This window comes from Nicotiana tabacum, chromosome 14, assembly GCF_000715075.1.
Source record: "Nicotiana tabacum cultivar K326 chromosome 14, ASM71507v2, whole genome shotgun sequence".
In the NCBI taxonomy this organism is placed as follows: Eukaryota; Viridiplantae; Streptophyta; class Magnoliopsida; order Solanales; family Solanaceae; genus Nicotiana; species Nicotiana tabacum.
This window is the reverse complement of record NC_134093.1, coordinates 48125689-48147611: the sequence shown is the minus strand read 5'-3', so window position 1 is coordinate 48147611 and position 21923 is coordinate 48125689. Positions and strand designations below refer to the sequence as shown.

Sequence of the window (21923 nt, the reverse complement as noted above, 5' to 3'; positions counted from 1 at the left end):
GAGCCTAAACTGCAGGTCATAAAGCTCTTCAAATTCGAGCAAAATCTTCAAGTTGCAAAGCTCCTTAAAACATGAGCTTAAATTACAAGTCATTATGCTCCTTGACGCATGATCCTAAACTGTATGTTGAAATGCTCTTTAACACACAAGCCTAAACTGCAAGTTATAATGCTTCGTGGCGCATGAGCCTAAACTACACGTTGCAATGCTCCTCAGTGCACGAGCCTAAACTGCAGGTTATAATGCTCCTCAACGCACGAGCCTCAACTGTAAGGTGTAATGCTCCTAAACGTATGAGCCAAAATTGCACGTTGTAATGCTCCTTAACGCACGAGCCTAAACTGCAAGTTATAATGCTTCTTGGCACATGAGTATATATTGTATGTCACGAAGCTCCCCAATTTTGAACTAAATCTTTAAGACGTAAAGCTCTTCAAATTCGAGCAAAGTCTTCAAGTTGTAAAGCTCTTCAAATTCGAGAAAAGTCTTCAAGTCGTAAAGTTTTTCAAATTTGAGCAAAGACTCAAGTCGAAAGCTCTTCAAAGTCGAGCAAAGAGTTCAAGTTGCAAAGCTTTTTAAATTTGAGCCAAACTTCAAGATGTAAAGCTCTTCAAATTCGAGAAAAGTTTTCAACTTGTAAATCTCTCCAAATTCAAGCAAAGTGTTCAGGTTGCAAAGCTCTTCAACTTTGAGCTAAATCTTCAAGTCACAAAGCTCTTCAAATTCGAGCTGGAACTTCAAGTTGCAAAGCTCTTCAAAATTGAGCAAGTCTTCAAGTCGCGAAACATTTTGAATTGTAAGCTAAATATTCAAATTACAACACTCATAGACGCACAAGCCTAAACTACATGTTATGAAGCTCTTCAAATTTGAGCAAAATCTTCAAGTTGCAAAGCTCCTCCAAATACGAGCTTAAATTGCAAGTCGCTGCGCTCCTTAATGCAAGAGCATAAACTGCATGCTACTCCTGGCTTACAAGAGTATAAAATATGTACGACAAAAAAAGAGAGTCTGTTAGGTTAAAAACTTCGAAAGAGGCAGCCTAGGAAAAAGTTAGAACATTAAAGAAAGAAAAAAAACTTACCCATTCTGAACTACATTATGATTTGATCCTCTTCACCGAGGTACGTAGGTAGATTAGGGTTTCATTTTGAGTTCAGTCGCATGAGGTCAAAATATACATATTACCCCAATCGTTATCCGAAGGAAGAATGATGGAATATAATCCACTTGATTGGAACTTAAAAATCAGGCCTACATGAACTTTGTGCCTTATCAAGGATTGGTGGTTCAATGGGGGCAAGCCTCCATAGCAAATTGGCATCTCCGATGGATAGATGTAGACTTTTAGTAGAAGGCCAAATCTTCAATTTGAAGTCCTCAAGTTCCCTGGTCTTCAAGTTGAATTGTATAAGCCCTCCAAATCTTCAAGTATGTCACTTTTCAAGTTAAATTTTGCAAGTCCACTGCCCATCAAGTTGAAGTCTGCAAGTCCACCAAACTTTAAGTTGAAGTATTCAATCCCTCCAAGTATTCATGTATGTCGGTCTTCAATTTGAAGTCCTCAAATTCGCCTGTCTTCAAGTTAAATTATTTAAGCCCTACAAGTCTTAAAGATGAAGTCTTCAAGTCTGCTAATTTTTCAAGTTGAAGTTTAAAAGTCAACCGCTCTTCAAGTTGAAGCATCAAAGTTCACTAAATTTTCAAGTCCGTCTAATCTTCAAATTTGTTGGTCTTCAAGTTGAAGTCTACAAACCACCAAGCCTTTAAGTTGAGGCTTTATAATTTTTCAATCTTTAATTAGACATGTTAGTCCAGTGTTGTGAAGAGCGTGAAGCGAGAAAAAGTGACAACCCCCATTTCCCTTAAAGCGGGAAGCGAAGCGCTCGTTTTTTTGAAGTGAAGCGAAATTTAAAAAAGGAAATGAAAAATTGCATAGACAACACATGTAATTGTAAGCAAATGTTCAATACTTCAATGTAAAAACTAAATAGTAGCATCAATTAAAGTACAAAATGAGCATCCTATTCTTCTACAAGATTGTCAAATTCTTGTATTCCACTATCATTATTATATTGCTTGTCATCTTCTTCAACTTCTTCTTCTTCATCAACTAGGGACAAAGTAGCTGCATCTTTTCCCTTCCTCTGTGAACTTGAAGTTGAGGTACTCCCCCTCAAACCATAAATCCTCTCCCCAATTCCACGTGCCTCCGCAACATCACCCCAAGTGAAATCAGAAGTTTTCTCAAATATTTCTTCATCTGCATGATCTTCCGGGACTCCAATTATCCATTCATTAGCATCATCGATGTTGTCCAAACTAATTGGATCAATTACATTGCGAGAATTGTAACGACGCCTCAATGTTCTATTGTACTTAATGAATACTAGATCATTAAGACGCTTTAAGGTTAGTTTGTTCCTCTTTTTGGTATGAATCTGCAAATAATAAGTAATTAGTAAGATTAGGACAATTGAGATATAATTTAATTATCTCAATATACTAAATCTTTCTTCTTAGTTCTTACATGTTCAAACACGCTCCAATTCCTTTCACACCCGGATGAGCTACATGTTAGACTTAGAACCTTGATGGAAAACTTTTGTAAATCTGGAGTGGAATGGACATATTGCTTCCACCATTCAACTGTAGAAGTAGAAAAAATTTTCAAAACATAATATTGATAAAGAAATAACTTATTAACTATAAAATAACATATAAGCACTCGCTCACCTGGTGACTTCGTCTTTCTTTGTCTAATCGCCATGTTTTTTCCAAAAAGTTGCTCAGCATTCCTATAAATACTAAATTGCTCTGTTATTTTATCTTGCACGGATTCTTTAGGTATCAACTTCTCAATACATTCATAGTATCCATTCCACAAAAGTTCATCTCCTAGAATCCTCTCTTCATTATCATAAAACAGTTCCGGGTTCAAAACAAGTCCAGCTGCATGCAAAGGGCTATGAAGCTTACTATCCCACCTTTTATCTATGATCTCAAAGACTCTTTTGTATTTTATTTGATCACTAAAAGAGACTTGAATAGCCTCATTTTCCCTATCCATTGCTTCGTACAGGTAGCCTATTGGTGGCCTTTGCTCCCCATCCACCAAACGAAGCACTTTAACTAAAGGACCACCAATCTTCAATGCATGAACCACATTGTTCCAGAATGAAGGAGAAAGTATAATATCTGCAGATTCTCTCCCTCGAGCTTCCCTTCCATAGGCACTGTTAGTGTACTCATCTGAAACAAACAACTTCTTCAAATTGCTTTTTTGCTCATACATCCTATGCAAAGTCAAGAAAGCAGTAGCAAATCTTGTCTTTGCGGGTTTCACCAAGCTTTCTTTGTTTAGTGAATCTCTTCATCATATTCAATAACAAAGGCCTTTGAACAATAGAGGAATGTACTCTAATTGCCTGATTAAAGATTGAACTGAAGGGTCTTTCCTTGAAAATGTCACCGAAGATCAAATTATTGGAATGTGCTGCACACGGAGTCCAATAAATATGCGGGTACCTAGCAGATATCAAATCACCAGCTTTAACATTTTCACTGGCATTGTCTGTGACAACTTAAACAATATTTTCTGCTCCAATAGAGTCTATTGTACTCTTGAACAAGGAGTACATTTTGGTTGAATCAATCGAAGAGTCGTTTGCATCAACGGACTCAAGAAATAGGCTTCCCTTAGGAGAATTCACCAAGATATTGATGATCATTTTTTCATTTCTCGCCGTCCACTTATCCATCATAATGGAACAACCAAACTTGTTCCATTCTACTTTGTGCTCCTCCACGATTTTGTTCACCTCTGCCACCTCTTTTTTTAGATATGGCCCTCTAACTTCATGATATGTTGGAGGCTTCATTCCTGGACCATATTGGCCTACGGCCTCAATAAAAGCAGAAAAAGTGTCGGTATAATTAACACAATTAAAAGGAAGACCTGCATCATACATCCACCGCGCAAACATTGTAATTGCACGATCGCTCAAAATCGCTTTGGCATCAATTTGAGGATTACCACTTTTTCCTTCCTTATCTCCAGATTTATGCGAGAAGTAACAATCCATATGACCTTTGGTCTTACCAGTAGATCCACAACTAGAAGACATTGGTTGCATCCTTCCCCGCTTTTGTGATTTTGGTGGAAGCGACGAAGCATCGTCACCTTCTTCTGTTTCATCATCGTCATCAAGATTATACAGTTCTTGTTCATGAATCATTTGAGTCTTTAACTCTCTCTTTTTATGAAGGAATACTTTCAAATCTTTCCTAACATGCGATGGAACTTTAGGACAAGATGCGACATTTGGATCACCACCGATTAGATGCGCTTTTTGACGATAGATTCCTCCATTTGAAATCTTGTCACAAAAAAGACATCTAATTGCCATCTTGTTGGTCTCGCAAACTCTTTCAGAGTAAGCCCAAGCCGGGTCTTTCCTATATTCTTTTGGCGCCATTAAAAGAACAACTACATAACACATAAGAAAGGCAATAAGAACTAAGAATAAAGGATATAAAAAATCAGAGAAATTCTCTGTTAATAACTGAAAAATTGGGCAGTAAAATTCTGGAAAAATTGGGTAGTAAAATTCTGGAAACAATTCGCCAGCATTTCGCCGCTTTTTGGACGTTTAGAAAGAAAAAGAAAAAGAATAAGAAGAAGAAGAAGAAGAAGTTCAGAACATACCTGTTGAAGTCTTGAAGTTGAAGAAGAAGAAGAACAACCCTAGTTGATGATTTGAGATTCTTTCAGAAATCAGAAGTGTCGTTGCTGTTGGAAGTTGAAGAATGCTAGTCACAGCTATTGAAGAAGTCCAGAGCAGTGTTTAATCCAAAAAACTTGTTTTTAATAAAATAGGGTTGGGTATTTTAATATAGAGAAGCGGACGCTTAATGTCTTCGCTTCGCTTTACCCGCTTCTCGCTTTTTACAGAGAAGCGGTCACTTTTACTGACCTGAGTCGCTTCACCTTGCTGAAGTGCTGCCTTTCACGCTTTGCCTCGCTTCTCGCTTAAAGCGATGGAGTGGGCGCTTTTTTAAACACTGTGTTAGTCCCTTTGCACCTTAGGTTAACCTCTTCGTGGGTTTGTCCTTGAAAGGAACTATAACTTTCCAATCTCAAGGTGGATATTTAAGTCCCTTTTCACCTTAAGTTGGCCTCTTTATGGATTTGTCCGTCTATATAGGATGTGAATTTATCCGTCTATATGGTGATATGGATTTGCCCGTCTATATGGTGATATGGATTTGTTCGTCTATATAGTGATGTAGATTTGTCTGTCTGTATGGTGATGTGGATTTGTCCGTCTGTATGTTGATATAGATTTGTCCATCTATATGGTGATGTGGATTTATCCATCTGTATATTGATGTGGATTTGTCTATATAGCGATATGGATTTGTCCGTCTATATGGTGATGGAGATTTGTCCGTCTATATGTTAATATGGATTTGTCCGTCTATATATTGATATGGATTTATCCGTCTATATGTTGATATAGATTTATCTGTCTGTATGATTATGTGAATTTATCCGTCTATATCCTCTTATATGTTATTGTGGATTTGATCATCCATATGCCATCATGGATTTATCTTTTTTGTTTGGCCTACAAAAAGGATAATAGAGTAAAAACAAATCACGCGAAAAGGAAGAAGAAATCACCTTTATTTCTTCTAGGCACTGAAAGCCAGAGCAACTTGCAAAACCTGTAAGATTAATGATCAACAAAGGAAGGGTGTGCGCCTATTTATAAACTATGGACAACGGTTAATTGAGGATGTCGCTACGATGTGGGACAATGTTTAAGAGTTGTCTCCTAAAAGAATTTGACTAGCAAAGTATCCATGTTTAAATAGGAAAAGGAGATCTTCTCACGTAAGTTAACTAAAGGAGACACGAATTCAAATGCAAGAAGAAAACAATGTGGTACTCACGATCTTCTATTCCCAAGGGATATTGGATTATGTGATCTCACCTTTTGCCTACGTGGGATTTTTCCTTTAATAGAAATATATTATGGGAGTTACAATTCCTAGTGCCGGTGTGAAGCAAATCAAATACAGTATCAAATGGAGTATTAAAGTTTGGCCTGCAAGCATTATTTTATCTCCCTATATTACAACATGCAAAGACGCTATTAGAAGTAAGTTTCATGGGGTAATATAACAAATATAAACTTTCTCCAATACTTCAAGACTAGTCTTAGAAAATGTACGTATCTATATCTCGACAAGTCTTGAAGTCGGGGGCATTTGTAGGCATACAAATTTTATTAAAATTAAATCTATAAAATAATTTAGACTATATTTTAATTCAAGATATATTCGTCTAAACAAATATTATGGGCTAATATAATTGAATTAGTTATATAATCCAATATATATGGATTAAATAAATAAGTCTTAATCCATTGGTCTAGCCTATTTAGTTGGGCTAAAGTGATGGGCCCACTTCATTAAGTGCAAGATGTCATATTCCTAGAGGCCCAGTTTGGTGCCATGTGTCAAATGACGTGGCACGCCAAGTCAAATGGAAGAGCCAATAGGATCGTGCCACGTGTCAAAATGACAAGGCATGCCAAGTCAAATTAAAAGGTCAATAAAATTGTGCCACATGTGCAAGTGACATGTTCTAGCCAATCAAATGTGGCCTTGTCATGCTTCAATATGATTGGTCGGAAAGTGTTTGCACAACTCTTCCCTCCCACAACTATAAATATGGGTCTTCATAACCCAGAAAGGAGACCAGAAATTATAACAAGAAGACATAAGGGAGCTTGTGGATCAAAGGCCACAATTCTTTGCAAACTGCAAGTGTTCAAGCATTCAAGCACTTCAACACAAATTTCAAGTATTCAAGATCAAGAACAAAGCCAAATCAAACACAAGGCGTTCAAGATCAAGGCTACTTGTTCATGATAAAATTCGTGGCAGCAATTAAAGTATTCACGATGGATAAATCAAATCGAAATTCAAGATCAAGCCCAAAGGCCCTTGAATTTATATTGAAAAATTAGAATCAGAGGGATCATAAAGATTGTAACACTCAAATTACTCGAAATCAAATACTACGATTGTTGCAATATTTTTCGGTCTCGATTATTTTCTTGACGCAAATTTATTGTTTACACATGTAAAGTGCATAACAAAGCATAAAGAATTCACTTGCTTATTCAGGAATGCACACTTATACTTCACATTTCATCAGCAAGAATACCCCACATATCAACAACAAGAATGCCACCCTTATTTCCACATATCATCGATATGAATGCCACCTTTATTCTCCACATATAATCAATATAAATGCCACCCTTATACTCTATATTTCATCAACAAGAATGCCATATTTATACTTCATATATCATCAATAAGAATGCCACTCTTATTCCCACACATCATCACAATAACAATATCCACCCTAATATGTTTATATGTGCCATAATCATGACAACTCAAAATAACAACATATCATTGTAACGATCCGAGCGATTATTTTGCTTTCTAGATCTCTAATTCCTATATTTAAGACTTTTTTTTTATTTTTTTCCTGTTTTATGACTTGCAAAGACGGTTGGTTTGGTTATGAAAGGTTCGAGTTGAATCCGAAACACTTAGTTCCATAATAGTGGCCTAAGGTGGCCAAGTTTGACTTGAGTCAACATTTTGAGTAAACGACTTCGAAATCAGAATTTGAAGGTTCCAATAGGTTCTAATGGTAATTTTGGACTTGGGCGTATGTTCGGATCGAGTTTCGAGTGGACCGAAAGTATTTCGGCACTTATAGTTGGAAGTTGGCATTTTGAAGGTTTTAGAGTTTTCTAAGTTTGACTTGAAGTAGACTTTGGTGTTATCGGATCCCGTTTGGCATTCTGATCCTGGAGTAGGTTTGTTTGGTCATATCGAACTTGTGCATGAAGTTTGGTGTTATTCCGAGTTGTCTAAGTATGATTCATCACGTTCAGAGTTAGTTGGAAGAAGTTTTAAGTTTAGACATTGATTAATTTGGTTTTGAGGTGCGATTCTTTATTTTGATATTATTTTATAGTTTTTGAGACTTCGAGTTAGTCCGTAGTATATTTATGGACTGGTTGGTATATTTGGACGGGGTCTCGGATGGCTCGGGTGAGTTTCGAACCACCCAGAGCAAGGTTGAACTTGGTAGATTTTATTGGTATTTGGTGTGAATCGCGATTGCGATGATGGTCTCGCGATTGCGGTGATGGTCTCGCAATCGTGGAGAGCCGTGAGAGGCTGAGGAGGTTTTGTGCTTCGCGATCAGGGAGTGGGCATCGCGATCACGGTGTTTGGCCTGACAGCTTCGTCTTTACGTGACCAAGGTAGCGAACGCGATGAGTTGGGGGTGAGGGCCAGGGGAGTCATCTAGTACATGCGATCGCGTAGGAGATTCTACGATCGCGAAAGAGGCATTCTGGGGGGCGGGGGAGGGAGGAGAGGGTTGCAGTGGACCTTCGTGTTCGTGAAAGGGGGCTCGCGTTCGCGATGTATCTAGCCTGGAAGCCTTCGCATTGGCAGGGGCTTTTACCGCGTTCGCGAAGGGGAAATCGAGGGCATAAGCAAGACTGTGCTTCGCAATTGCGAGGCTTTATCCGCGATCGCAAAGGGTAACATATGGGCAGAATGCATGCTTTCATTCGGGATTTAGTCTCATTTCCCTCACATTTCACTTGGCTTGGGCGATTTGGGTGCTCTTTGGAGAGGGATTTTCATCAAGATCATAAGGTAAGTGATTTCTACCTATTGTGAGTAAAATAGATGGATTAAATAAGGATTGTAACATAGAAATTAGTGAAATTTTGGGATTTTGTTGAAAAACTTAGGGTTTAGTAAAAATGAGATTTGACCACGAATTAATTATGGAATTGGTTATAAGTTATATATTTGAGTTCGTAATTCCATGGGTAATATTTATTTTTGAAAAAATTTGGAATCCGGGCATGTGGGCCTGGGGTTGATTTTTGTTGACTTTCCGATTTGGGTTGGAAAATTACTCTAATAGTTAAATTATGAGCCTTTGAGCATATATTTATTGGTTTATACGTCCTTTGATTAGTTTCGGGTTGCTCGGCGTTGATTTGAGGCAACTAGTGAGGTTTGAGAGCCGAGTAGTGGGCTTGGAAGCGAGGTAAGTCTCTTGCATAATCTTATAAGAGAGAAGTATCTCTGTAGGAATTTTAATTATTGTGTGCTAGTTGTTATGGGTGCTACGTATGTACGAGGTAACGAGAGTCCGTTCGTAGCTAGATTCATGTTTATGTACGGGTAGACTTAGACCTATACCATGCCTTAACTATACTACTTGAATTAAACTTGTTTGTTTGATTACTTGAATTTATAATTGAGATTTGAGACTAGAATAAATATATTGACCGAGCCTCTTACTTTAGATTTGTGGAATATTTGATGAACGGTAGTTCCTTGTCTTCTCGACCACACGTATTTTCATGGGTGAGAAAGTTTCTTTATTCTTATGGGATCGGGTCGTTCTCCTTGGCGGGATTATATAATATTATTCTTATGGGATCGGTCTGTTCGCCTCGACGGTATTGTGTGACATTATTCTTATGGGACCAGGTTGTTCGCCTCAGCAGTAATGTGTAACACTACTCTTATGGGATCGAGTTGTTCGCCTCGGCAGACTTGCGCGTAATACTCATTTAGCATGGAGGAGCACTAGCAACATTTACGGATAGTGCTTTAGACCTTGCGGGAACAAAAGCTATATGCTAAGTTATACAACTGCGAGTTTCTGGTTAGGTTCTGTGGTTTTCTTGGGGATGTTGTGTCAGGTGAGTGTATTAAGGTAGATCCCAGGAAGATCGAGGCAATTCAAAGTTGGCCTTGTCCTACCACCCAACCGAGATCAGGAATTTCTTGGGAATAACATGTTATTTTCGTCGGTTTGTGGAGGTATTCTCGTCTATTACAACTCCTTTGACTAGATTGACCCAAAAGGGTGTTCAGTTCAGATGGTCCGATGATTACGAGGAGAGATTTCAGAAGCTCAAGACTGCATTGATTGCATCACCAGTGTTGGTTTTGCTCTCCGGTTCAGGGATGTACACTGTGTATTGCGATGCTTCACATGTTGGATTGGGTTGTGTATTGATGCAGGAAGGGCGAGTTATTGCATATGCTTCATGTCAGTTGAAGCCCCACGAGAAGAATTACCATGTGCACGATTTGGAGTTGATTGTGATAGTTTATGTTCTCGAGATCTGGAGGAATTATCTTTATAAAGTGTCATGTGAGGTTTACACCGATCACTTTAAGTAAAGGGATCTTAATGTGAGGTAGGCAGTTGGCTTGACTTACTGAAGGACTATGATATTACCATCCTTTATCATCCGGGCAAGACGAATATGGTCGCGGATGCCTTGATAAAAAAGGTCGGGAGTATGGATAATTTGGCGTTCATTTCAATAGAGAAGATGTTATTGGCTTTGGACATTCAGTTCTTAGCTAACCGACTTGTGAAGTTCGATATTTCAGAGCCTAGTCGAGTTCTTACATGTGTGGTGGATTAGTCTTCTTTATTCGAGTAGGTCAAGGCTCGTCACTATGATGATCCGCACTTGCTGGTTTTTAGAGAGACGGTACTGTGGGGTGATGCTAAGGAGGTTACTATCGGAGATGATGGTGTTCTGCGACTCCAGGGTCACTTGTGTGATCCTAATGCTGATGGCCTGATGGAGTCGATTTTAGAGGAGGCGCACAACGTATGTTATTCCATTCATCCAGGTGCCATGAAGATATATCGTGACCTGAGGTAACATTACTGGTGGCGACGGATGGAGAAGGATATAGTTGAGTATGTGGCGAGGTATATGAATTGTCAGTAGGTTAAGTATGAGCACCGGAGGACATGTGGCTTACTTCGGTAGATAGTTATACTGGAGTAGAAATAAGAGCGCATCATTATAGATTTCATGGTTGGTTTGCCACGGACGTTGAGGAAATTTGATGTCGTTTGGGTCATTGTTGACAGACTGACCAAGTCTGCGCACTTTATTCCGGTGATGACTACATATACTTCAGAGAGGTTTGCCCAGATTTATATCAAGAAGATCGTCCGATTGTATGGCATGCCTATTTTTATTAGTTCAGATCGAGGCACTCAGTTCACATTGCATTTCTGGAGAGCAGTATAGAGTGATTTGGGTACCCGGGTAGAGCTTAGCATGACCTTTCATTTACAAATCGACGGGAAATCAGAGCAGAAAGTTCAGATTCTGGAGGATATGCTCAGAGCATGTGTGATTGACTTCTGAGGGTTGTGGGATTGAATCTTAACATCTGAGTTTGCTTATAACAACAATTATCAGTCCAACATCAAGATAACTCCTTTTGAGGCCTTGTATGGCCGATGATGTCGTTCCTCTATCGGTTGGTTTGAGCCCGGCGAGGCTAGATTATATGGTACTTATTTGGTAAAGGATACCTTGGATAAGGTAAAGTTGATTTAGGAGCATCTTCACACAACACCGTCCAGGCAGAAGAGTTACGGAGGTCAGAAAGTGTGTGATTTGCCATTTATGTGGGCGAGAAGGTACTTTTGAAGGTCTCACCGATGAAGGGTATCATGAGGTTTGGAAGGAGAGGCAAGTTGAGTTCGAGGTTTATCGGTCCATTTGAGGTGTTGGAGCGAGTTGTGATGTTGCATCAGGCTTGCTTTGCCTCCTAGTCTATCGGGAGTTCATCCGGTATTTCACGTATCTATGCTCCGGAGGTACCATGTGTTGGCTTACAATACAATTCAACTAAATAAGAGCTTGGGTTATGAGGATCAGCTAGTTGCCATTGTTGACAGACAGGTCCACAAGTTTAGGTCTAAGAAGATTGTAGCGGTGAAGATCCAATAAGAGGGGTCAACTAGTCGAGAAGGCGACTTGGGATATCGAGGAGGACATGCGGAGTAGATATTCACTCTTATTCGGCAATTCAAGTATGATTCTAAAACCGTTCGAGTACTAACGTTTGTTTAAGAGGTGGAAAATGTAACGACCCGACCGGTCGTTTTGCTTTCTAGATCCTCGTTCCCCTATAATGATTTTTCGTATGTGATTTTTCTGTTTTATAACTTGTGGGGAAGATTGGTTTGGTTCTGGAAGGGTTCGAGTTGAATCCAGAATACTTAGTTCCATAATAGAGGCTTAAGGAGGCCAAGTTTGACTTGAATCAACACTTTGGGTATACGACCTCGAAATCAGGATTTGAAGGTTCCAATAGGTTTGTATAGTGACTTTGGACTTGAGCGTATATTCGGATCAAGTTTCAGGTAGACCGGGAGCGTTCCAGCACTTATAGTTGGAAGTTGGCATTTTGAAGGTTTTAGAGTTTTTAAGTTTGACTTGAAGTAGACTTTGGTGCTATCAGATCTCGTTTGGTAATCCGAGCATGGGAGTAGGTTTGCTTAGTCATATCGGACTAGTGTGTAAAGTTTGGTGTTATTCCGAGTTGTCTAAGAATGATTCGTCGCGTTCGGGGTTAGTTTGAAGAAGTTTGAAGTTTAGACATTGATTAATTTGATTTTGAGGTGCGATTATTGGTTTTGATGTTATTTTATATTTTTTAAGACTTTGAGTAGGTCTGTAATATGTTTATGGACTGGTTGGTACATTCTGACAGGGTCCCAGGTGGCTCGGGTGAGTTTCGGACCACCCGGAGCAAGGTTGAAGTTGGCGAATTTTGCTGGTGTCTTGTGTGAATAGCGATCGCGGAGATGGTCTCACGATCACAGAGAGCTATGAGGGGATGAGAACCAACTAGTACAGAGTCATAAGTTCTAAGCTAAATACATAACGGGCCTCAATAAGTAAAATGTTGTCTGAAAGTACTACAATTGTAAGAAAGGAAGAAATGGGAGACTCCAAGGGTCTGCAGCGTCCATGCATCACTACCTTGATCCCAATCGAACAGACAAAAATGCTCACTCTCGAAGTCCTCTACCTCCAACACTCGGATCTGTACAAAATATGCAAAAGTGTAATATGAGAACGGTACAATATATACTCACTAAGTATCAAAACTAACCTTAGTGAAGTAGTAACAAGGTTCAAGCCATGTGATACACACTAATCGGAGAACCTGTGCAACATCTCAATTAACTAGAAACAAGAATATAACAAAATGTGGTACCATAAAACAACAAAACAAGAGTTATCAACTCGGGTAAATCATATTTGACAAAAGAATTATCAGTCAATAATAGAGGCATAAATTAGTATGTTAAAAACAACGTGAAGTCATGTAAAGTGCATAAATAAGTATAAAGAATTTACTTGCTTATTTAGGAGTGCACACTTATACTTCATATTTCATCAACAAGAATGCCACACATATCAACAACAAGAATGCCACCCTTATCTCCACATATCATCGATATGAATGCCACCTCTATAATCCTTATATCATCAATATAAATGCAACCCTTATACTACATATTTCATCAACAAGAATGCCACATTTATACTTCACATATCATCAAGAAGAATGCCACTCTTATTCCCATACATCATCACAATAACAATATTCGCCCCAGTATGTTTATATGTGCCATAATCATGACAACTTAAAATAACAACATATCATTGTAACGATCTGACCGGTTATTTTGCTTTCTAGATCCCCATTCCCATATTTAAGATGTTTCTATGTACGTTTCCTATTTTATGACTTATGGGGACGGTTAGTTTGTTTCTGGAAGGGTTCGGGTTAAATCTAGAATACTTAGTTTCACAACAGAGGCCTAAGGAGGCCAAGTTTCACTTGAGTCAACACTTTGAGTAAACGACCTTGAAATCAACATTTAAAGGTTCCAATAGGTTTGTATGGTAATTTTGGACTTGGGCGTATGTTCGGATCGAGTTTCAGGTAGACCGGGAGCGTTTCAACGCTCATAGTTGGAAGTTGGCATTTGAAGGTTTTTGAGTTTTTTAAGTTTGACTTGAAGTAAACTTTGGTGCTATCGGATCCCATTTGGTAATACAAGCCTGAGAATAGGTTCGTTTAGTCATATTGGACTTGTGTGTAAAGTTTGGTGTTATTCCGAGTTGTCTAAGTATGATTCATCATATTCGGAGTTAGTTGGAAGAGGTTTGAAGTTTAGACATTGATTGAGGTTTGATTCTTGGTTATGATATTATTTTATATTTTTCGAGACTTCGAGTAGATCCGTAGTATGGTTATGGACTAGTTGGTACATTCGGACGGGGTCCCTGGTGGCTCGGGTGAGTTTCGGACCACTGGAGCAAGGTTGAAGTTGGTGAATTTTGCTGGTGTCTGGTGTGAATCTCGATTGCAGAGAGCTGTGAGGGGATGAGGAGGTTTTGTAATTTACGATCACAGAGTGGGCATCACGATCGCGGTGTTTTGCCTGGCAGTGCTTCGCGTTTGCATGACTATGGTCTCGAACGCGATGAGTTGGGGGCGAGGGCCAGGGGAGTCAGCTGATATACACAATCGCGTGGGAGATTCCGCGATTGCGGAAGAGGAATTCTGGGGGGGGGGGAGGGCTGCAGTGGAGCCTATGCATTCACGATAGGGGGATCACGTTCGCGATGTGTCCAGCCTGGAAGCCTTCGCATTCGCAAGGGTCTTGCCGCGTTCATGAAGGGAAAATCAAGGGCAGGAGCAAGACTGTGCTACGCAATCGCGAGGCTTTATCCGCAACCGCGAAGGGTAACACCTGGGCAAAATGCATTTTTTAATTCGAGACTTAGGCTTATTTCCCTCACTTTTCACTTGGCTTGGGCGATTTGGGAGCTCTTTGGAGGGGGATTTTCATCAAGCATCATAAGGTAAGTGATTTCTATCTATTGTGAGTTAAATACAACGATTAGCTAAGGATTTTAACATAGAACTTAGTGGAATTTTGGGATTTTGTTGAAAAACTTAAGGTTTATTAAAATGGGATTTGACCACGAAATTGATTATGGAATTGGGCAAGTTATATATTTGAGTTTGCAATGCCATGGGTAATACTTATCTTTAAAAAATTCTGAAATTCGGGCACGTGGGCCTGGGGTTGACTTTTGTTGACTTTTCGAGTTGGGTTGGAAAATTACTCTAATAGTTAAATTATGAGCTTTTGAGAATATATTGATTGGTTTGTACGTCCTTTGATTAGTTTCGGGTTGCTCGATATTGATTTTAGGTGACTAATGAGGTTTGAGAGCCGAGTAGTATGCTTGGAAGTGAGGTAAGTCTCTTGCCTAATTTTTCAAGTTGGAAATATCCCCGTAGGCATTTTAATTATTGTGTGCTACTTTGTATGGGTGCTACATATGTACGAGGTAACGACAGTCTATGCATATCTAGATTCATATTTATGTCCGGGTAGACTTTGACCTACATCATGCCTTAACCGTACTACTTGAATTAAACTTGTTTGTTCGATTACTTGAATTTATAATTGAGATTTGAGACTAGAATAAATATATTGACCGAGACTCTTACTTTGGATTTGTGGAATATTTGATGAACGGTAGTTCTGTGTCTTCTCGACTCGCACATATCTTTGATGTGATAAAGTTTCTTTATTCTTATGGGATGGGGCCGTTCACTTCGGCGGGATTGTGTGACATTATTCTTATGGGATTGGACCGTTCACCTTGACAGTAATGTGTAATACTACTCTTATGGGATTTGGCTGTTCGCGTTAGCAGACTCGTGCGTAATACTTGAGATTTGATTTTGTATTGATATTAGTTGGTCTTGTTCCTCCGAGGCAGGTTATGATATTTAGTGATTTCGTAATTATTCTTGTTTGAGAATTTTACTATTGATATTTATCTGTCTCGTTGCTACTTGTTGTGTTTTATACCTGTCTACTTTATGTACATTGTTATTGGACCACTAGTAAGTATCGATGTCGACCCCTCGTCACTACTTCTTCGAGGTTAGACTAGATACTTACTGGTATGCGTTGATTTACGTACTCATACTATGCTTCTACACTAATTGTGCAGGTACTGAGGCAGGTACTTCAAGCGGTCATTCGGGCACGTAGACGCACTATCCGGAGACTTAGTGGTGGGCTGCTCTCCATGTTTCAATCCGCAACACCCGAAGTCTCCTTCTTGTTATGTTTATTATTTTTGTCTATTTTATTCCAGATAATAGCTATAGTGATTTTGTATATTCTACTAGATTGCTCATGCACTTGTGACACCGGGTTTTGGGGGTTTCTAGTGGATGTTCACGGTTGTAATGTTATTATCACTTCGCTTTATCTTTTATTCATACTTTGTGATTTGGTAAGGAAGAACATATGTTTTCATGGTTTCTAAATTAAATTTCATTTACTTAATGTAATTTCTGATTTTAAAAGTTAAGAATGGATAATTCAGTTGGAGGTTCACCGTTGACTTGCCTAACGACATCGTTGGGCGCCATCATGGCCTATGATGGGAATTGGTTTGTGACAGTCATCAAGAGACATAATATCACAATTCATCAATAAGGAGCACCAGGACATGAAAATAGTAAGGTGCAGATATGTGCTCAAGATAAAACATATGACCACAACTAAATCAATTTAGCAAAATTTCATAGACATCCATATTGACTAATTAGGAGCTAAAAATCCTAAAATATGATCTCTAGCATAAAAAGGATAAGCTCACATAATCGTACAAAGGTTTTCACATGTTTCAAAGAGAGCACACAATCAAATTAAGACATAGAAGAAGCCTAGAGTCTAATCCGATCATTTTTCATACACAGCGCACCTCGCATATACTTCACTTTACATGCAATACAATTAGACAATTAAGGTCCAATCCTAAGGGTTATTCCATTGCATAAGATTAGGCATGATACTTACCTCAAACGGGCCAAACCAACCCTCCAAAATCGCCTTTCCTTTAGAAACCACTTTCGACCGGCTCGAATCTATCCAAAAATGACTCAACAACGTCAAACAAAGCCATAGGAAATAGCACCAAACAATAAAGCTTCGATCTTTAATCAAATTCCCAAAAGTCAACAAAAGTCAACCCGAACCCACACGATCAAAAGATGAGTCAAGAGATATATTCCGACTACCTATAACCCCACGAGTCCAAATATATGATTAGATTCCAAAACTGAGTACAAACTCCCAAATTTCCAATTTTTATTTTCCAAAACATAGTAAAAAATCCCCCAATTTCTCTTATGAATCCAGTAATCTAGGTATAATAATTCATGAAAAAACAAGATATAGTATCAAAATAAAGTATAAATCACTTATCCTCTTGCCTTGGGTGAAAATCCTCTTCAAAAATCGCCCATCTCTAAACATAGGGTTCAAAATATGTGATAATGACTCTAAATCCCGAAATTTCCCCAACATAGTCAGCTGTAGAAGTCGCAAATACGAATAGGGGTTCACAATTGTGAGCCTCGCAAATACGAGAAGTGGCTCGCAAAGCGAACATGTTCCCTCAGCTTCAGTCATCGCAATTGCGACCACGAAGCTCGCAAATGCGACCAAGTGTCACAAATGCAGGATCTCATTCGCAATTGCGGACATTGCAATTGCGACACCAACAGTGAAGCTAGCCTTCTCAGGCACCCATCACAAATGCGATCAAGACATCGCGATTGCAGACCTTCGCAATTGGGAGCAGACCATCACAATTGGAAGGTCTGCAGCACCAGCAAATACTGAACCTTTCCGAAACCAATCTGAAACTCACCGAGCCCCTTGATCCCCACACCAAGCACCCCCACAAGTATATAAACCTCATACTAACTCACTCGTAATCTCAAAACATCAAAATAACATCCATCACCAAGAATTAAATGCCAAAACACATCATACAAGCCATCAAGTTCAAGAACTTCAAATATTCACAACCAAACATTTGATTCATATCAAACCAACTCAGAATGAGGCCAAGCTTTGCATACAAGTTCCAAATGACAAAACAAACCTATTCCAAGTCCCGAACAATAATCCGACCTCGATAGCCTCAAAGTCAACTCATGATCAAACTTATAAAATTTCTAAACCTTCAAATTGTTAACTCTCGGGAAATAGGACTAAATCATTCTAAGAACCTCCAATTATAAATCCAAATATACGCCTAAGTCCAAAATTACCATACAGACCTATTGGAACTCTCAAAATACGAATTTGATATTTTTAACATAAAATTCAGACATTGGTCAACTCTTACAACTTAAGCTTCCAACAATGGAATTAAGTATTTTAATGCACACCAAAACCTTCCTAGAACCAAACCAACCTTCCATGCAAGTAATAAAACAATAATTAAGCATACAAGAGTTATCAAATATGGAAACATGGCTTAAATACGCAAAATGGCCGATCAGATCGTTACATTCTCCCTATCTTAAATAAATGTTCGTCCTTGAACGAGTTTAGAGCCATACCTAAAATGCCAAAAAGATGAGGATATCTGCTCCGCATATCATGCTCGGTCTCCCAAGTTGCCTCCTCGACTAGTTGACCTTTCTACTACACCTTCACTGACACAATCTCCTTAGACCTGAGCTTTCAAACCTGCCGATCCAAAATGGTCACCGGCTCCTCCTCATAAGCGATATTTCCATCCAATTTCACAATGCTAAAGTCCAAAACATGGGACTTATCTTCATGATACTTTTAAAGAACAGAAACATGGAATATCGGATGGACTGCTGAAAGACTATGAGGCAAAGCAAGTCTATAGGAAACCTCGCCAACTCTCTCCAACACCTCAAATGGACGAATAAACCTCGGGGTCAACTCGACCTCCTTCCCAAACCTCATCACACCTTTCATGGGAGAAACTTTAATAAGGACCTTCTCACCCTCCATGAAAGCTACATCACGAACCTTTCGATCCCCATAACTCTTCTACTTGGATTGGGCTTTGCGAAGCCTCTCCTTAATTAACTTCACCTTCTCTAAAGCATCACGAACCAAGTTTGTGCCCAGTAACCTGGCCTCGTTGGGCTCAAATCAACAAACTAGATAACGACATTGCCTCCCATATAAGGCCTCATATGGAGCCATTTGGTTACTCGACTAATAGTTGTTGTCATAGGTAAACTCTGCTCAAGGTAGGAACTAGCCCCACTATCCTCCAAAATCAATAGTTCATGCCCTCAACATATCTTCCAAGATCTGAATGGTACACTTAGACTGTTCGTCCATCTGAGGGTGAAATGCAGCACTCAACTCAACTTGCGTGCCCAGCTCACGCTGAACGGCTCTCCAGAAGTGCGAAGTAAACTAAGTGCCGCAGTTTGAGATAATAGAAATAGGTACACCATGCAGGCGAACAATCTCTCAGATGTAGATCATAGCCAACTGCTCCAAAGTGTGGGAAATCATGACCGGAATAAAAATATGCTGACTTGGTCAACCAATCAACAATGACACAAATGGCATCAAACTTCCTCAAAATCTATGGCAACCCTACCACAAAGTCCTTAATAATGTGCTTCCACTTCCACTTCCACTTCGGTATATCAATCTTCTGAGGCAAACCACCTAGTTTTTGATGCTTATAATTGACATGTTGGCAATTCAAATACCTAGAAACATACCCAACAATGTCCTTCTTCATCCTCCCCACCAATAGTGCTGCTTCAAGTTACGATACATCTTCGTAGCACCTGGATGAATGGAATACCGTGAACTATGAGCCTCCTCAAGAATCAACTTTCTCAGGCCATCGACATTAGGAACACAAACTCGACCCTGAAGTCGTAATACACCATCATAACCGATAGTAACTTTCTTAGCATCACCGTGTTGCTCCATGTCCTTAAGGATAAGCAACTGGGAATCATCAAACTGGCGAGCCTTGATGCGCTCAAACAAGGATGACCATGAAACAACACAAGCAAGGACTCTACTTAGCTCCGAAATATCCAGTCACCAATATGTTGGCCAACACCTAAACATCCATAGCTAAAGGCATCTCCCAACTGGAATGAATGCTAAACTCCCCATACTCTCTGCCTTTCTACTCAAGGCGTTTGCAACCACATTAGCCTTCCCCATATAATAAATAATAGTGATATCATAATCCTTCAACAACTCCAACCACCTCCGCTGCCTCAAATTCTAATCTTTCTGTTTAAATAGATGTAGAAGACTCCGATGATCCGTATACACCTCACAAGATATGCCATATAAGTAATGCCTCCAAACCTTAAGTGCATGCACAATCACCCTACTGTCATGTATAAACACACACCAAAGACTAACACGCAACGCATCATAATAGACCGTGTATGACCCTGATCCTGAGGGCAACACGAAAACTAGAGTTGTAGTCAAAGTAGTCTTGAGCTTCTGAAAACTCTCCTCAAACTCATCAGTCCACCTGTATGGCGCACTCTTCTAAGTCAACTTAGTTAATGGAGCTACAATAGACGAGAAACCCTCCATGAAGTGACTATCCAACCAGTGCCAAAAAACTCCCGATCTTCGTGGCTGTAGAAGGTCTGTGCCAGCTCTGAATTGCCTCAATCTTCTTTGGATCCACCTTAATTCATTCACTCACTAGACACCACGTGGCCCAAGAATGCCACAAAATCCAACCAAAACTCACACTTAGAGAACATGGCATATACCTTCTTCTCCCTCAGAATCCGAAGCACAATCCTCAAATGTTGCTCGTGCTCCTCCCTACTACGAGAATAAACCAAGATGTCATTAATGAAAATAATGACAAGAAAATCCAAATAAGGCTAAAACACATTGTGCATCAAATGCATAAAAGCTGACGGGGTATTAGTCAAGCCAAAAGACATCACCAAGAACTCTTAATGCCCATAACGTGTCCTGAAAGCCATCTTAGAAATATCTGAAGTCCCGATCTTCAACTGATGGTACCCTGGTCGCAAGTCAATCTTGGAGAACACCCTAGCACCCTGAAGCAGATCAAATAAATCATCAATACGCGGTGGTGGATACTTATTTTTGATGGTAACCTTGTTCAATTACATATAGTCAATGCACATTCTCATGGAGCCATCTTTCTTCTTAACAAATAGTACCAGTGCATCCCAAGGTGAAACACTCGGCCAGATGAAACCTTTATCTAAAAATTCCTGCAAATGTTCCTTTAATTCCTTCAACTCTTCTAGAGCTAGGCAATATGGTGGAATAGATATGGGTTGAGCATCCGGTGCCAAATCAATACCAAAATCAATATTCTTATCGGGTAGCTTACCAGGTAGGTCTGCATGGAACACATCTAGAAACTCTCTCACTACGGGGACTAAATCAACCAAAGGACTATCAGCACTGACATCTCTAACAAAGGCTAAGTACGCCAAGCATCCCTTCTTAACCATCAGTTGAGCCTTTAGAAAAGAAACCACCATACTGGGAAGGTGACCAAGCAAACCCGACCATTCCAACCTTGGCAACCCCAGCATAGCTAACGTCACATTCTTAGCATGAAAATCAAGAATAACATGGTATGGAGATAAACAATCCATACCTAAAATCACATCAAACTCCACTATATTAAGCAACAAAAGATCAACCCTCGTCTCATAGCCCCCAATAGGGACCACACAAGAATGATAGACACGATCCCCCACAATAGAATCCTCAATGGTTGTAGACACATAAACATGAGCAGGCAAAGAATCACGAGACATATCCAATATGAAGCAAAGTAGGATGACACATGCAAATAAGTAGAACCTAAATCAAATAAAATTGAGGCATCTCTATAACAGACCGGAACAATACTTGTAATGACTACATCTGATGCAGCTGCCTCGGTCCTACCTAGGAAAGCATAGCATCGGGCCTGACCTTCCCCTCTAGGATGACCTCTACCCGTATGTCCCCCATATCTAGCTGGCTGTGCAGGTGGTGTAGCATCTTGAGCAAAAATCATAGCCTGGGTACCATATTG

General features: G+C 39.5%; 1 protein-coding gene across 1 annotated transcript; it reads right to left on the bottom strand.

Moving 5' to 3' along the window:
• Positions 1-1396: 1396 nt before the first annotated feature.
• Positions 1397-21495, bottom strand: LOC142168928 (uncharacterized). The gene is made up of 8 exons (XM_075230104.1): positions 21049-21495; positions 20623-20677; positions 4709-4822; positions 3640-4489; positions 2737-3296; positions 2531-2649; positions 2183-2441; positions 1397-1485 (listed from the first exon to the last, which is right to left on the bottom strand). The coding sequence occupies exons 1-8, from the start codon at positions 21493-21495 to the stop codon at positions 1397-1399; spliced, it is 2493 nt and encodes an 830-aa protein (XP_075086205.1).
• Positions 21496-21923: the final 428 nt, after the last annotated feature.

Excerpts from the sequence above, each read along its gene's own strand:
- LOC142168928 (XM_075230104.1), bottom strand. The coding sequence starts at position 21,495 with ATGGATTGTTTATCTCCATACCATGTTATTCTTGATTTTCATGCTAAG. Across the intron at positions 4,490-4,708 it reads CAACTTCAAGACTTCAACAG|TTGTTCTTTTAATGGCGCCA; the intron begins GTATGTTCTGAA and ends TGTGTTATGTAG. Across the intron at positions 3,297-3,639 it reads TCGATTGATTCAACCAAAAT|GATGTATGAGCAAAAAAGCA; the intron begins GTACTCCTTGTT and ends GACTTTGCATAG.